Raw genomic sequence first — 17770 nt, forward strand, 5'->3', positions numbered from 1 at the left:
TTTCAGAGAAAGTTAAAATAGTGCATGAAATAGCCCAGAATTTTTAAACATTGCAGACACCTGTGCTGAGTTCTTCTTGATCTCTTTTTTTTTTTTTTTTTTTTTTTTTTTTTCTTTTGGTAACTAGTTTCCTCAATGTTTTATTTTTTAGATTTATATAATACAATTTATAATAGATACTTCTGCATTTCTGCATTAGACATTCTCTTTTCTAGACTAATATTTGTTACACTCAGCCTTTTATATAACACAGTGCTTTTTTGGTTTGGGGTTTTGGTTTTTTTGGGTTTGGGGTTTTTTTTTGTTTCCTTAGAGTGGTTAGATACTTGGGGTATGTAGAGCTTGCAGAAAATTCTGTTTCTGATCTTGGAGTTGCAGAAATGAGCTCCATGAATTCTGGGCAAGTCTGCGCTGCCCTGGTGGCCCTTGGAGGATTGGGAGTGAGGGTAGAGAAGAAACCTCTCTCTCCAGAAAGCAAAGGAGCTGTTTTTTCACTGACTTGGTCTCCAGCCTCTCCACTGTCACCATTTCTGCCTTTTGTTTCCCTGACAGGAGGATGCTTGTGTTCATTAACACTTTGGGGCTTTGTCCACAGTCTCTCCTGCCAAAGGGAGAACCTGGCAGGGAGACAGGGAGGGTGGTGGCTTTCAGCACTCTTTGGGAGCTCCTTAAGGCTCAGAAACTCTGCTGGTTTTATGGAAGAAGTCAGGTTTGTGCCTGCCTTTATGCCATGCTCAGCACAAGTGCTGGAACCAACTAGAAAATCAACATTTTTGATCCCCAGGAGGGAAGACCTCTGTGAGGCAGGATAAAACCTCACCAAAGTGGAGATTTCATATTTTTTAACTGAACCATAATGCAGTTATTCCTCCAGAGCATGCTGAAGGCCCTTCTGAAGTGATTTTAAGTTGAAGCCAATGCTGAAGCAGGAAGTGCCCCAATCTGCCTCTTTTTAAGTGGGAACAATAAAACAGTGTTGGAATTTTCTAAAATTATCTAAGAACAAAGCCCAGCGGCACCACCACCACCATCCTGGTTATGCAGTGTTGCCCTTGGATGATATTTTAACAGACAATTAGTAAGATTCCTTGACTGGGTGTTTTTTATTTATTCTTCTGTGTTCTCCGTTCATTTTGGTAGCCATGTGTGTGTCAGTCCTTATACAGCTATTCATGAATATTTTTTCTTTCCATTTCCTCTGCATTTTGGGAGTGAAAAACAAATTTCCTGTTCTGAGTGCTACTCTTATATTGGGTGTTGCCTGGCTTGATTGCTGCAGTGGAAATAATTGAATTTATAATCTCTGAGACCTTTAGCCACAAGATGAAGTTGTGTTTAATGTAGCTTTAGTGTCTTTTTCAACCCTCCCCCCCTCCTTTAGAGAACACTCGTTCAGTTTGTGGCTCCCTGGTTCTGTTTGTTTGTGACTCCCCTTTTCATCCCAGCCCTGCAGAGCAGAGTGTGGTGTGACACTGCAGACCAGGTGACACAAATCCTAGCTGAGCCCAGCAGCTCCGCATGGCATGTGCCTGGCACCTAATCTCCTGTTTTCCTGGTGCTTATTTGTCAGCCTGCAGCTTGCTGCTGCAGACAACTGTGGAATATTCTGGTGTTAGAAACAGCATGCAGAGAATGGGAACAGTTGGCTGGAGAAAGTTGCAGCTAAATGCTCACATGTGGCAAAACTGAAAAGAGGATTTTTGAGCTGCACAAAAAAAAAAAAAAAGGGAGCTTGTCTGCAGTGACCAGCTCATACATTACTGTAATCCTCTCTTGTGCAGAGTGGGAACCTGAGAAGAGGCTTGACAGGACTGGTGCACTGCTTCTAATATCTGAATATGACTGAGTGGAAGTGAAATTTCAGTGTGTGACAGCTTGTAGTTTATTGTCACAGAAAAGTCACAGGAAGTTTCCGGGAGGAAGTAATCGAAGAGCTTTAAGGAGAAATAAGAATGGGGAGTTTAAAGCTGGTTGTTGATTAATTTAAAAGAAACAAGGATTGTGCAGCCTGAGATACTGAAGTGGTCTGTTTGCAGACACACGGAATATGAAGGCAGCAGATGAAGTCTGTTACCCCGCTTGGAATATACTGACATTTTTTTTCCAGATCACTTCCGATATCATGGAATAACATTCAATAGAAATTGCTTTTGCATATAGTAAAGTCTTTAAAGCAGTAAGCCAAGATGCATGCTGGAGTCTAAGTAATACCTGAGGGCCACAAATCGAACTGTATGTAAAGTTCTTGCTGTATAAATACTGTGCATGACCTGTGATCAGCTAGCAAACTCTTTCCCTCTGCTTCCAGAAAAAGCAAAGAGGCACAGTGCTTCTTGCCATCGGCTGCAGGACACTTATAATTTTTTTTTGGCAATCATAACTTCCTGCATATAAGTGAACATAAACTGAGGTGTTGGAAGCTAAAGGAAGAGTGAAATAGTACAAAAATTACTTTAAGTGAATTGTCATTCACTAGCCTCAGTTGTGTTTTGTTCCAGCATAAAGCTGTTTCAGAGTCGTAACTGTTGCTGAAATAAAGAAAAACAAACATGCCAGTATTAAGCCTTGGGGGCCTGAATTATGTTGCTGCAATCCATACATCTTAAAACAGACATCTCAGCTAAAGGTGGTTTTCAGTTTCTAGAAAATGTGAAGCTTTGTTCTACACTGTGGTAAATATAATACTGATCTTACTCACTGGTTTGCTTGATAACATTTCACTTAGTGTGACCAAATTCAAATGCAAGTAGGTTACCTCTAAAAACACTGCTTAAAAACCTGTTGCATTAAATTTGAGTAGTGTGGTTAACCAGCTTTAGCTGATGCATAAAATTCAGTAGTGAAGTATTGAAGAGTTTTGTCTCTGTGCCAGAATGGCAGAAATTTTATTCTAGTATTCAAAGTGGAAGAAACCAGTGATTCTGTGTAATGGAAGTTATCTGGCTCAATGTTCCATGAGCATCAATAAATTTAGCAGCACTTGAGGCCATAAAAGAGTCTTTACAAGCTAATCAGCACCTCAGTCTCCTGGTTCAAAGCAGTTCCTTTAAAAAATTGTCGTGTTTTTGTTTCATGAGGAAATGGCTGTATTTCCTTTGTGTCTTTTACTATCTCTAAATGGTTGTTGATCTTACTTCTGAGTATAGATTAATAATGGTTGCAAATGCTTGTTCTGCGTGGTGAGAAAATGGCAGAATAATGAAATTTTAAGGTTATTCTTTTTCACAATAGTAGCTGCAGAAATTTGAACTATAATGATAGTAATGGATTGTAGCTATTTTTCAGTTATATTCACACCAGCTGAATTTATGAATGCTAAAAGAATAAGAAAACACCTCTACAGACAACTACATCAGTGTTTGAGTAATACACAGGTACTAACTAGAAACCTGCCTCCTGCTCTTCCATTAATTGAGCTCTTAATAGTAAGCCCCTACAAAATTAACTGAGAGCTTGAAATCTTGAGAAAAATATTGTTTTCTTGGTTGTTGTGGGTATTTTTTATCTTTCTCTTGAGTGTTCTCTCAAACAAAAGCAGTTGTTTTTCTTAGAAATGTAATAGCAGAGCTGCATATAAGAGCAGCAGTGGCAAAATAGTATTTTCCAAATTACTTGGGATAGAAAATGACACAGGAGCACCCAAAGTTGTAATTTTTAAACTCAGCTATTGTGGATACCGCAGCAATAAAAGACATATAAAGAGTTAATGCTTAATCTTTTTTTCCCATTTTAAGTCACTGCACGTCTGACATGCTGTGTAGCTTTTAATATGCATGTTTATAGATTTATGTATTTATTTGTACCTGTGCACACACACCCCTTTGGTGTTATCCCTGTCCCACCTTCTGCCTCCTGTGTGTGTGCCTAGGGATGGGAGGGCTGCACAGCCCTTGCCACACACCATCAAAGCAAGTGAGAGGTTTAACCTTTTAGCAGCTCAAGTGGTATTTCACACTTCAGCGAAATAACCCATTATTTTTCACAATGGTTCTCTGAAGAGCTTTTGCTGCCCACGTCTTACCAACGCCATTAATTAAAGCTCAGTATTAGGGCCATTCACGGAAAGAAGCAGCCACTCATTGTCAGGTGGATTAGGTTTTCCCTTGCATTACACACCCTGTCAGTTAGTAATTGTGAAATCATAGGTGTTGTGAGCTCTGAGCCTGAGAAGCAGTCCCAGCTCAGTCATTCTGGGGTGGGGGTGTTAGCCCACAAGAGAACTTGGGTAGCTCTTCAGTCCTCTGTTCCAGACTGAGTTCAGCTAGATCACTCTAAAAATGTTTATACAAGCTCCCACAAAGGCTGCTAGAGCTGGAGGTGCCTGATTTATCCAGGTAGCCTTTGCCTCAGAGTGACTCTTCTCTCCAGAAAGAAGATCTTTGAGCACAGACCTGAAAGATTCTTTATTAAAGGCTAAGCCACTTCTTTGTTTCCCATCTTCTTGGGGCCCTGACCAGAGTACAAAGCATCAGGTCCTGACTCACCTTTTTCTGCCACTAATTCCCTCATACATACTTTTTCTTAATTTTTCCCCCTAAACCTGCCCTCATATCTTTCAATATTCATCTCTGCTGCAGTGTAATGGTGGAAGTTGTGCTAGCACTTGACCTAGAGAAGCTAGGGAAGCCAAAGAGTTTGAAAGTTATATTTTACATTTATATTTACGTTGTCACAGCAACAGATCACTTTTCCCCAGACTCCTCTTCCCTTGTTTGTTTTTGGTAGGAGAATCTCAGTCTGTGACATTATGGCCTTTGCATGTTTTTGTCAGTATTGCTGCCTGTCTAGAAGGGCTTGGTGTTGTTTTGGGTTTTTGTGTTGCTGCCTTCAGCCTACCACCCGTATCAGAGATCAGAAGCTCTGTTTCATTCAGCTGTCTGAAAGCAAGATAGTAACACATTGTTACAGACCAATTTGCCCATTTTATTCGAGAAAAATGTCACCTCAAGTAAAGTGGAAAGTTGCAGTGACACTGTGTCCTCCTCTGGAGGTTTGTTGCTTTATTCTTGTTGATTCTTAATTATCTTCTTGTTGCCACCTCAGCATTTCTTTGTGGGTTGCTTGCTAAATGTTTGCAGTGTCTCTTCTGGTTTTGAAGGGCTTCAGCTGGTGCATTGTGCCCCTTTCTGAGGTTGGGCAATGACCTTCCTCAGCCTGATGAATCTTCCTCACAAATTTCCAGAATTTATAGTTTTAGTTGACGTTGGCTCTCACTACACTTGGGGTAATTTCAGTGATTTTCAGGTCTGTGAAACTGAGTGCACTCATGGATTTATTTGCTTGTTGTTTTATTTTTTCAGAGGGCACCTGCATCCAGTTCTCTGAGCTGTTCAAATTTTTAGTTTTGATGTTGTCACCATTATTTTCTTCTTCTCCTGTTACACTTTCCATTTTTCATGCAGATTTCTGTAATAGTCACAGTGAGACCAGGTAACCAATTTCTGATAGTTTTGTTTTGTTTTGCTAACCCACTGCTTGGCTTCTGTGACAGTTCTCTTTCAAACAGCATGAATGCTGCTCTGCTAACTTGATAAATTAGTTTCCAAGGGTATTCCTTCTCTTAATTCCATCAAATTAGATCCCAGATCTCTTAATCAGCCCTTCCTGGAAAGCCATCCTCTAACTCAAGAGCACCTGAGGTCCTTTGGTCAGCTCCAGTGCAAAGACTGATCCTTGTTAATTACCCTACACTGCAGGTCACCCAGCAGCTCTGCTGGCAGGGTGGGGTAATGAACAGGGATCAGTCTTTGCCTAATCAGTGCTGTCCTGTAACCTCTTCCCTGTATGTCGAGTCCCTGCTGTGGTGGTCTCTCAGGGTCTGTGGTGTCTCTGGGTGTTGGATGACCCCAAGGTTGTAAAAGTCCTTGTTCTCCCAGCCCATGCAGCCAAAGAAGAAGTCTGAAATGCATAAGATCAGCTTATCAAGGTTTTTTATTTTTCCTTATCTATAACATTCTTTCTCTGACCTGCTGAGCTCCGTCTAGCAAGGAGGCCATGGCATTCTGCTCTGCCCTCTCGGGCAGTGTTTACCTTTTATATCAAAAGTTACCTATAGTCTGTTTACAATAACATGCCAATATCTAACATCTATGTTGGACAGTGTGTCTCTACCTTAAGCGAATAGAAAAGTGTCACCATCACACCAAGACATGGAGGACAAGGAGAAGGAAAGAAGGCTAGGACATGCCCAAATCCCTCCATCTTGTACCCCTTAATCACATTCTAAAAACCCCCAAATTCTACTTTTTCACCCTATGTCAGTTCACCTATCACACTACTCAAACCCTTGTGACTTGTAATTCCTCATATAAGGTTGTCAGTCTTTTCCACGGGCTAAAATCAAAGCTACAGGTGTTTTTGACTTCGTGCCAAGGTCTCCGATCCCCCTGCCAGGGTCTCGAGACAGCCAGGCCAGCCAGATGGATGTCCTGGACTCCAACAGCAGTCTTGGTGGTCTTAGGCAGGGAGCGGCTCCTGGTGGGCCATCAGTGGTCCTGGATGCCATGCTGTGGATTTGCCTCCCAGCTCACACAAGAGCTGTGTGTTAACCAACCCCCAGGCTGGGATCCCTCCTGCACATCACTCCCAGGGCATCAGGGCTGCCACAGCACCCTCCAAAACCCACGCCTGGTTTCAGGCAGGACCCACGGGGTGCAGCTGCAGGAAGAAAGGAACCAGCACTGATTGTGCTGGTTCTCCCCTCCAGCTCTGCCCTCCAGAGATCCCTGACAGCTCAGAGGACACCCCACTTTCCCTTTGCAGGATCTCCTGATGCACTCCTGCCCCAGCCTCCTGGTGGTTAAACCCTGGCAGTTTGACACCCCAGCCTTCCTGCGAGGGGGTGCTGGGGCTGGCCACGCCGGCGTGCGAGCAGGGTGTGCCACCAGCTCTGCGTCAAGAGGGTTTTGTTGCCAGGTTGCCAGGCAGCACATCAGTATTTACCTCCACACCTGACACATGTCCCTGTGCTGCTTCACGCCGTCTGCACTTCCTGTGTGGGGCTGTGGCAGAAACATCTGGGCACAGCTGGTGGCAGAGCAGGGTCCTGGGGACGGGAGAACCAGAGTAACGTGTGGTAAGAGGATGATCCTGGAGCCAGGCTGGTGGTGACAGGTGGTACAGTGGTGACCAAACCAGCAAGAGGGCTTGAAGCTCAGCAGCCTCTTGGCATTGTCAGTCTGGCTGCAGACCCCACTCGCTGAAGGGCTGTCAGAACAGGGACCCTGCTTCTTCCCTGGAGTGGCTCTTTTTGGGGGTAGAGTGGAAAATTGTGGGCCTTTATTATTGTGGGACTTGAGCAGTAAGTGGGGGAAGTGAAGCAAGGCACTCCTGTGCCTGTCCTGCTTTTCTCCGCTGGCTCCTCAGGGCTTTGTTCCCCTGAGTGTCTCCAGGGAGGATGGCTTCATGTCCTCCACAGCCCCTGGTCAGCAGCCATGCATTGAGCTGTTTTCTGTTTTCAGAACTGCTCCTCTTCCTCCATGAGTACCTCCATTCTTCATCTCCTTGCTTCTGCTGGTCACTGCCCTCCAGCTGGGCAGGGCAGGAAGAAGCAGCTGGGGTTTTGGGAAGTTTTCACTCATCCCTGCAGGTTGTGGTGGTGGTGCTGTGCTGTGTCATGGGGAAAAAAGAAATTTTCAGTGCATTTTAAGACAGTGGCTTGGTAGGAGTTTTCTGACGGCTGGAAGGGAGAATGGTTCAGATAAATGTTTTCATTATTAAACAGACAGGGACTATGGTGACTAATACGAAGGTGTAGAATAGATACCTACTTGTTAGTCATGCAGAAGGAGTTCAGATTGATTTCTTGCTGGGGAAAGAAAAGGAGAGGAAAAACTGTTAAAGAGGAAATTAAGTAAAAATACCTGATGGTAGTAGTGGAAATATGTTAAAAGATTATTAAAAACTTCATTTCTTTGCCCTGATGTAGGAGACTCTTTACATTCCTGTGTATGTCTTCACCTATGCAAAAGCTCCCATCTCTTAAGTAGTCAATCTGTAGGTATATGGAAGCAGGTATTATTTGTTTACTTTTCTGCAGTGTTACAACTGCAGATTCTCTATAATATATATTTGGAACAATCAAACCTCTCACTGAGGTGTGTGAGAGATCAACTAAGCTGGTGGGGGGAGACAACGCTGTTGTCATCATAGTGTGCATTTTAAATTCTGTACAGCTCTTCTCTTAGTGCTGAGAAATCCTTGTGTTGCAAGAAGTTAGGGGAATTAAAAATTTTTCCATGTGGAAGTAAGAAGCCACCCTGGGGTCTAGAGTAGTAATATGGCTTCTGTTCATTCAAGCTCTGTGTGTGTGTGTGTGTGTGTGTATGTGTTTTCATACTTCAAGTAGCATGGTAAACAGAGACAATATAAAAAATAGGACAGAAAAAGTAAAAAAAAATTATAAATTATGCTGTAAATTTAAATGTGACCTATGAATGTGTTACTGTGACAGGGATAGCAAATCACAGGATACAGCTTTGAGCGTATGCAAAAATACAAAATACACCTTTAAGCAGAGGAGCATGAAGCAGGAATAGAGGAGTAGTATTACTTCTTTATAAAGTATTGATGAGACAGCTGGAATGCTCTGGGCTTTGAAGTTTGATACAGCCACAACAGCAACACAGCATGGTGTTTTTGGATTGACATCCCTGAAGCCAGAAGAACAGACCATGTCCTTTATGGAGTTCCAGAAAGGTTGGATGATACATAAGAACACTGCAGGGGACATGTGCTGCTCACATATTAACTAATTCTTTTTGCCTTGACATATCTGAGTTTGATACTTTAGTATTAAATATCTTCTGTAACAAGCCAGTAAATCCAAAGGCACAATTTTTTGTTTTAAAAAATTAAAAAAAGAAGCGTGGGTGAATCCTGCAAAGTAAGGCTATATGCTTCACTGTGAGAGCAGGATTTGAGTTTTTCTTGGTACTTGATGGAAAATTTGCTGTCAGTGTATGTCAGAGGAGAAAAAATAATGTTTAAAGAAGGTCTGTGGGCATCATAAAACTGTCGAAGTCCTACACGTATGTATTGTAGAAATACAGGCCAGGCAAAAGATTTCAAATAATAACTCTAATTTTCAGAAATAATTTATTCTTAATTTTCATCTGGATAACAAGTGAATTCAGATTCTTTATGCTTGCTTAATACAAGTATTTATTACAAAAGTAAAGTTGTTGTTTTTTTCTTTCTTAGAAGCAATCTCCTTCTGCAGATGCATCAAAACCAGAAATTATGAAGCCATCTGAAGCTAGGGTAAGAATTTCACAAGGAAATCATGCTTGCATGGCACATGTATGAAGCCATGGATTTTCATTTTTAACACTTTGATACTGAGTAACTTTTCCCATATTTCTTATCTGTAGCTCAGTTTCCTCTGGGAAAAATAATCTAAAAAAGTGCTATTCAAAGCAACCAGAGGTTTTTACAACAGCAATAAAAAGAAAATTAATTGCGGTGTTAAATTTTAGCTCTGTCAGTTTTGTGACATGTGTATAGCTTCCTCCAATGTAACTGCAGGCTTATTTACCTTGCTGATGATTTTTCACATACTCAACAAATCCAGGATGAGCTTCAGCTTTCTCTGTACATACAGTTGCATCTTCTCATTAATCTCCTGTGTTTCTCTGTCTGACAGCTCCCCTGCCTTTGCCCTTCACGCTTGTTCTGTCTTGATTTATGACTGGGGCTTCCTTAGTGTCAGGGCTGTGTCATCATTCCTGTCCTTTGCTTGTTAGGAGAGAGTAGTCATCCTCAGGTTGCCTAACAGGAGTTACCTGTGTTGTTTAAACAAATGATTAATGGTTCTCCCCCCACCTCTTCCATTTTCCACAGCCATGACAGCAAAACCAACAAAAGCTGGATGCCAGAGCAGGCCAGCAGGGACTTGTGTGGTGGTAAAGGCTTGGGCTGCCTGCACCTTGTGTATATGCCAGAAAAGGGGTGCATGGAGGGGTGAGGGTGGGAGAGGTCCCTGCAGGTGCTCTGGTGCAGGCAGAGCCAGCTCTGCAGGTAAATGGCACTGCTGGAGGCCCTGCCAGGCATACCTTTTGGGTACCTACAGCGCGTTGGCACAGTCAGAGATGAGGTCTGGTTACCTTCACAGTGATATTTTTTTTTCCATTTATCAAATGGGAAGTTTATCTGTGATAACATCTTCCTCTTGTCTCTGTTCATTCTGGCCTGCATCCCCATCTCTGCATTTGAACTTAGCCATTACATTCCACTCAGCCTTTTCCTCCATGCACACGTACATCTAAGAGCTGAATGGCAATTAAACAAATTTTCCATTTGTGCACCATCATCATTACTCACAAATGAAGGCATCTGCCAGCATGTGGTTTCTCCTCCCTGTTGTGTTTGTGGGCAAGCTCATTTGTGTCATGTTCCTTAGTGCTGTGGTTCTCCATATGGTCTATCCCAGACAGCTACGGTCTTTTCCTACTTGAAATTTAAAGCAACTCTCAGAAGAATGTGGTAAATGAGCCAAAAATAAAGTAGCAGAGGCATGCTTCAGCACTGTAAGACTGGTAAACACAAATCCCTTTGAAACAGTGGCTTGCATTTGCATGTGTAACATAATTACTGTTTTCTTTTAATGTCTGTTGCATTATTAATGTCTTTCTTCTGCTGGATTAAACAAGTTATTTGCATTTTTGACAGTAGAAAAGAAGTAAGGTTGCTGAGTCACTTCAATTTCTAGTCCTAAATTTCCTGCAAATTAACAGATCTTTCCCAATTGCCTGCTATAACCACATCTCATTTCTCCTTCCTGAAGTCTCCCTAGTGTGACACTGCTCTTAAACATGCTCTGGACCTCTCCTTAGCCTTCAGTTCTCTGTGCGTGTATCCTTTGCCTCTGATGAACCCTCAGAGTTGTGCCCTCCCTGAGAAAGCCCTGAGTTCACTGTGGCAGAGGAAGGAATGTGGAATTTCTTGTTCTGTGGGCAAAGCCTGGGGTTAGGTGGACAGTTTGGAGGACCAGGCTGTAGAGCCAGCACTCTGTGGATTTGGCAGGTTTGGAGCAAACAGAGCGCTGCCACCTCCACTGTCACAAAAGCGTCCCCTTCCGCTGCCTTCCTTTTGCACGTGTTTGTGTAACTGCACTGTGAACCAGGGAACCAGTGAAAAGTGTTATTTTTCATTTCAGTCAGTTTGAAATGCATCCTACTGGATTCTGGCACAGTGCAGGTGGAAGCAGGCAGTTGAAGGGGAAATGGAAGTTCTTTTTCTCCAGAGAAATTCAGTGCACACCATCAGCTTATGCCGTGGCTTCAGTCTGTGGCTGCTCACAGTTGACTCTGTTTAAAGGATGGCTGAACAATTTCTTTGAATGGATAGTCTCATATGAAAATTGTTGGGTTGATTATCAGTTTTTTTGTTTGATTTTTTAAAAAATTAGATTTGAACCTTGTAATTGCTAAAAGTGTATCTAAATAGATGTCTCTTTGTGTGAGCAGGTGTTTATAATAATGTGGTTTTTTGTGGCCTCAGCTTTTGTGTGCAAGTCTTGAATCAAATCCTTGCCCATAAGGGTCCATTTATTCTTCAGCAAACATATCACCAAACATAAATTTATAGCAATTCAATTTATAGTAATTCAAGGCAATTCTGCATATTTTAAACATTACAAAAGGATAGTAAATGATGCATACCTCACAAAGAAGGTGCATAAAGTAATCGGTAAAATTAAATTTACAGTATAAAAAAGAAGACTTACAGTTGTTCATAACTGGTTTGGCAAGCTGAGAATTTGTATTCAATTTTCTGTACAGGTGTTGTTGGGTGTGGGCAGAAGTGCAAGTACATATATTTTATGGTCCTGCAAAAATAAGGTGTGTTTAGTTTTCTTCTGAAAGGCAGATAAGAAAAACCTGGATTTGTACTCTGACAGCAGGGCACTTAGAATCCTGAGCAAGCAATAGTCCCAGAGCAAGAAGAGTCAAACTGTATTCTTTTTACTTCATCTTTGCACTTCTGCTACGTTTTTTGCATCTTGCTGCTGAAGGATACTTCATGTCTGATTGACTCTTTGCTATAGATGTTACAGAAACACACCCAACCTTAATTTATCTTATAAACTAGGAAAATTTTGGATTATCCTTTCACTATTTCGTGTACAGGTACAAACACGGACGTGTGCCTTTCAGTTAGCAGTAGTCATGTAATAAGGACACAAAAGCGGGAGCATATAAAGCATGACTAAACCTGAGAGCTGCTGTGCTTTTAACCAGGTTTTAGGCATCAGGACAAAATACAAAGCAGGGAATTCGGGGAGAAGGTGGGAATCTGCGACCTTAAGTGAAATACTTATTTTTAATACCTTTTTCTCACTTTGAGAATTTTTGCTTCTCCCTCTCCATCAGTATTTCCCCATCTGTGTGTGGAGGTGCGTCCCTCAAAGCTTCAAGACATTTGCCAGGATTATGCCCAGGCATCTGCATTTAATGTGTGCTCAGGATTTCCCAGCCAAATGTCTGCAGTTCAGTGTAGGGGTGTGAATACTTACGTAACAGAATGTAAACAAACTTAGCAAATTTCTCTGTTTGGTCAGCCAGAAAACGGAAGCTGGGTGATTCTAAATGGTAATGAAAGTTTGGCAGATGAAAGGCTCTTTCTGTGTTGCTCATAGTGCAGCTGAAACAGCAAGAAAAAATAGGAAGAAAAATATGGAGAGGAGGCTGAGTTTCTCTCTTCTTAACAGACATAACAATTCTATAATTTTTCAGTTTTAGTTCTTGCTGTTGTAATTTATTGCTTACTGTACTACTTTGACTGAATGAATGACAGGGATTGATTTTGTGGCATGGCTGCACAAGGTTTTCAGGTGTAAACCCTGGAAGTGAACCCATGTAATACTATCCTAGCCAGGTTGTCCAGCTCTGTTGTAAAATAAGAGTTTTAGGAGATTACAGAGGAAAGAAATACAAAATTTCTGCTGTGTAGTATAAGGATATTAACATATATCCCATATCCCACCCTTTGTATGTGCTGTTGAATCTAAGTAATTAATGTCTTTTCCATCAGGACATGTATTTTTATAATTACTTACTTTGCAGTTATAATTACTTCATTGATAAATTTGTGAAAAATAATTAATTATGTAATATTTGAGGCTATTTCAGAAATTGCTAGTGGCAATTTGGGTTTGGTATCAAACCCAAATATATGTTATATTTTAACATCTTTCCCTGTCAATCCTCCACGTGAGGAGTCAGTGTGTCTGTGTGTGGATGTTCGCATACATTTGAGTGCTCTTAAATCACTGGCAGCTTGTGTTAGGATGTTGTGAACTGCAAGATTAGTGTGTAGTAGTTAGACAGCATGTGTGCTGACAAGTGTGAGCCTGTCTGATATTCTCCTTTACATAATCTGCTCCTCTGCAAATAATCATGCATATTAATCTCCGCATAAATGTTGTTTATATTTCAGTCCACACCGACAACCAAAGCAGGAACTGAAAAAAACACCCAGTCAGACAAGGTAAATACCTGCCTTTCACCTTTGCAGAGCTGCTGCACTTTGGTCCTTTACTAACTGTGAAAGCAAAGAGGCTAAACTCTCTTGCCTGTTTCTGTGTCACAGGAAACTGGTGTGTGAACAGTGACATATTTTTGCATAAACTTCAGAACAGCCCAAGAAGTGTCCTCTTAATCATCTTTAGATCTCTCTGGTGCTTGTTTGGTATAGCATGGATCATATTCTGTAGCATTGAGTGGCAGAAATGGTAAATTATCTCAATATTTTATTTTATGACAGCTAACAGACTCTCAAAATAAACAGCTGTCTGAAGAGAAGCAAAAGGAACCCAGTGATGTAAGTTGGATAATTTCTACCTCTCTCTCTCTATATATATATATATCTCTATATATATATCTCTTGGAATTTTTTAATGAGGGTTTCTTCTGGTATTTTACTTAAGTCTTTTGCTTAAAAAAATAGTTTGAAAAAACAAAAAGCCAGCCCTCATTATCTAATGATAACAGTTTGTCTCTACACAGGGAAAAAACCAAACCACACCTACTGTGACAACAGCTTCTAAACCAAATAACACAGGAAAAGTAACTACAACTCAGGCTGACCAGCTTCCACCAGCAACCCCCACAGAGACAGCAAAGGTATTGTAGGAACACAACCAGTTTTTATTATTTAAGCCAATTTTTATTATTTTATTGAGGGGGTGTTAGGAATCCACATCAGTATGGATTGTTTAGCTGAGTATTGTCAAGTGACACTTTTGGGCCCCCAAAAATCACAGTGTATTTAAGCTTTTGACAAGCAAGTAACAGTAAGATCATCACAGTTTTAGGCCTGTTTCTGTGTGTTTGGGGCTCTTCTGTTTTTCTCTCAGTTTTTTTTTAAGTTCCTTGCAGCTTCACAGCTGTCACTGGCTCTTTGTCAAGCTCTTCTCTTGCCCCCTCACTGCAGTGTTGGCTCCAAATGTAGCAGGTCAGCTACAGCAAGGCTTTGAAAAAAACTAAAGTGAGGAAGGCTGGGGAAAAAAATGTGGGGAGGGGTCATTTCCACAGGGTAAATGGAGAAAAAAATGTGAAGGAAAAGCATGTGGTGGCATCAGGATGTGGATGTTTTGTTCTGCTGGTGTGCACATGTCCGGTGACAAGGCCGGGGTAACACGAAGGGCTCCTGCAGCCCTGCTACAGCACCCGTATTTTTGGCAGTAAGTGGCAATGTCAGAAATGCAGAAGTCTGCATTTTGTGTGGTGGCGTTTCCCCTCCAGCTACCTGCCTGCAGCAGTTTTCACCCCACCAGCTTGAGCACCTTCTGCTGCTGGAGTTTAATGGTGCATTGAGAGCTACCAGAAGTAAATGACAGCTTTCCAAAGAGACTTGGAAGGGGCCTCAAAGTCTTTCTTGCCCTGCAGATTTCTTTCACTGTGAGAATAAAAGAAGGAAGTAGAGTGCTTAAAAAAAAAAAAGCTTTCTTTCCCACAGCAAAAAGTCACTGGAAACAGAGCTTTTATGATGGTAGCTCACTCTGCCCAAGCGTCTGGGTACTGTGCATCTGCACCAGCCAGTTGCTGAGTCCAAAACATTGTGCACAGCCTCAGCATTGGGTGTTTTACTTTGTTTTGTCTCTCTTTTAGCATTGTTATAAACGATCTCTTCTTTTCTCTCTTTTTCTTCTCCAGCAAAAGTCCAAGGAGATGTCCACAGTGACTGGTGCAGCTGCTGGAACAGGCACACCTGGTGCAAGTGTGGTTGCTGCTGCTGACAAATCAAGTACCGAGGTTAGTAAATATAACTCCAGACAAAGGGTTCCCTTGTAATAATGTCTCTCTCTGAAATACTTTGGTTTCAGGAAAAAAAAAAAGGGTAACTGCTGAAGTACTGATACATCCTCAATGTATGTATGATGGTGGAGGGCCATCTGCAGGAAGAAGTGAAAAACAACTGTTGTGTCATTTGTGTTTTGTTAAATAGGACTTCTTTAGAAGCCAGCTTAACATTATACAAGCTTAAAATCAGTTACTCCCTATCTTCGGTTATATTTGAATATATATGTGTATCCACTGATACACAAATACAAAATACCTCGTTAATGCCACTGGAGAATTGAGTTTAGAGCCATTCTCACTGAAAAAATTGGTGAGTAATATCCTGCTGAAAGAAAGCTTTTAGGTTGGTTTCTAGGAGTATTCTACAGATTCACCAGATGCTTCCGATTTTTTTTTCCCCTGTGTACACCTTGGTAACTTCTGCAATGGTTTGTTTACTTTTTTAGCCTGGTATGGATGAGTCAGCACTTGATAGCCTAATAGATACCCTTGGTGGACCTGAGGAAGATGTGCCTACTACTCCTGTTTATACTGGCCCGGAAATAACGGTATTTTACACATCACATTCTTATTTCTTAGAAGATTCATCCCTTAATTATATCTGTAGTTGCTCATTACTGTGTTGATCCAGGACTTGTACCTGTGATCTGTGAAGAGTTGAAACAGAGTGTGCAAAGTTACATTTTAATGTTGGTTTTGTTAATATAGAAATGACACAGTTTTGGGAATTTGTTGAAGAATGCATAACTTTCTGAGTCTGAAAGGGAGAATCATGAAAAAGGATTAGATTACAAGCTTAGTGGCTCAGTAAAACATGACAAAAACTTTGGAATACATAAATGTTTAAAAAGCAATCTAGGTTCAGCAATACATCCTATGATCTAAGACAGTGAAATGGCTTAAATTAGGAATCTGGGAATGTTCTGCTGGATGATGAGCACTGTTGAAGCAGGTGAGGAGGCATGTGCATGACAGTAGGTACTGAAAGACACTACAGAGTGTCCTACTCAATATTTGCATTTTCTCTTTGATGGTATCACTGTAGGTGGCTCAATCAGAAGTTTATTTCAGTAAAGTACAGTACAGAAACATTAATTGTGCATTATTTTCACAGGAAGATATATATTCAAGATACTTGGAAGAAATGGGCAAAAGGGAAGGTAGTCTCCCTCCAGAGTATGTTAAACTGTTGAAGGTGAGCCAGTTAAAAATCAATAAATTCTTCATGTGTCTTTTCTGTAATATTGGATATTTCTGCTTCTCATTTACTACAAAATTAATTCTCACTTTAGAGCAAAGGCTATGGCAAAGACGTGGTCCCACCAAAACCAAATGAGCAAGATGAAGTAAGAACTTTTTTTTTAATATACTGGAAAGTGAAAGTAACCCAGGTGAAAAAAACCCAGTTATCATTGAATTCCTAGGAAGACATCAATGTTGCCTGTTCTCCAAAAGTCCCAGGCAATTTGGAGGGGGATGTGGGCTGCCAAATAACCTAGCTACTGATAAAACTAAATAGAGCTTGGCACAGATGTTTTTAATAAAGGTGTAGGAACTTTCACAATGCTGAAGCTGAAATGAGTAAAATAAATGCTTACAGAAATATTGGGCATAAAAATAACAAAGGGGAGAAATACTGTGCAAGTAGGAGTCTCTCTGTAATGCCTTCAGCAAAGACTACTTGTATTTCTACACTTGGCCAGAGATTTTTGTCAGCCAGCATAATTTTGCTGGTTGGGAAGTCTGACATACTAAAAATAAAAGCTTATCTGAGACATGAATCAACCAGTGGGGGCAAGCACCTTTATTTCTTGTTGTGTCAGGAACTTGTGCCAGTGAGGTCACTGTGTGAGTAATTGTGGGACACACTCAGGCTGTAAACTGAGCTTGACCCGTGTGGATATTTGAAGCTTCTCATGGTCATAACTTGGTTTGCAATTCCTTGCTCAGAAGCCAATGACAGATGATGAGCTTGCAGAGGCCCTGTCATCTGATTTCCCCTGCAGTGCCGCTTCTGCCCAGGAGAAGAAGACAAGTCTGACAGAGGTATTGACACTTTCCTTGCCATTGCATGCATTTATTGTGTGGAAAAAAAATGACGCTGTTATCATAATATTTCATTTTAAAGTAGATAAAATTTCCTGCTTCTTTTCTATATTTGCAAATTTGCTTGTAATTTCATCTCGCTCGCAGAAACCAAATAAAGAAGGAGAAATAGTGCAAGCACAAGCAGCAAGTTCAGTTAAGACTCCAGCTCCTCCAATGGAGAAGAAACCAAAATCAAAAGAGGTCTGCATAATCCTTTTTTCACTGGTTACCTTATAGTTAAAATTTACAGGCATATACTGCTGTTATGTGTTTTTGTTCTCATAAAGATGCTCATCATTCTCATTTTCAATAGTAAATCCTCTTTATTATAGAAAATACAGCAATAACAAGAAATGCCATTGCCCAGATTCCATTGTGCC

At 41.1% G+C, this 17770-nt stretch overlaps 1 protein-coding gene across 6 annotated transcripts in view; it reads left to right on the forward strand.

The window, feature by feature from the left end:
* Positions 1 to 17770, forward strand: part of CAST (calpastatin) — a 51907-nt gene that overhangs the window by 19691 nt on the left and 14446 nt on the right. For 3 of the 6 annotated variants that reach the window (XM_068177178.1, XM_068177174.1, XM_068177176.1), the window contains exons 4-13: positions 9202 to 9261; positions 13438 to 13488; positions 13765 to 13821; positions 14007 to 14123; positions 15156 to 15254; positions 15749 to 15850; positions 16417 to 16497; positions 16595 to 16648; positions 17253 to 17348; positions 17496 to 17591. In XM_068177178.1, coding sequence (XP_068033279.1) covers positions 9202 to 9261; positions 13438 to 13488; positions 13765 to 13821; positions 14007 to 14123; positions 15156 to 15254; positions 15749 to 15850; positions 16417 to 16497; positions 16595 to 16648; positions 17253 to 17348; positions 17496 to 17591 — 813 coding nt within the window. The remainder of the gene's footprint in view (positions 1 to 9201; positions 9262 to 13437; positions 13489 to 13764; positions 13822 to 14006; positions 14124 to 15155; positions 15255 to 15748; positions 15851 to 16416; positions 16498 to 16594; positions 16649 to 17252; positions 17349 to 17495; positions 17592 to 17770) is intronic. The other 3 variants (XM_068177175.1, XM_068177177.1, XM_068177179.1) reach the window with 3 other exon arrangements.

The sequence above is a fragment of the Anomalospiza imberbis genome, chromosome Z (genome assembly GCF_031753505.1).
Source record: "Anomalospiza imberbis isolate Cuckoo-Finch-1a 21T00152 chromosome Z, ASM3175350v1, whole genome shotgun sequence".
Taxonomy (NCBI): domain Eukaryota; kingdom Metazoa; phylum Chordata; class Aves; order Passeriformes; family Viduidae; genus Anomalospiza; species Anomalospiza imberbis.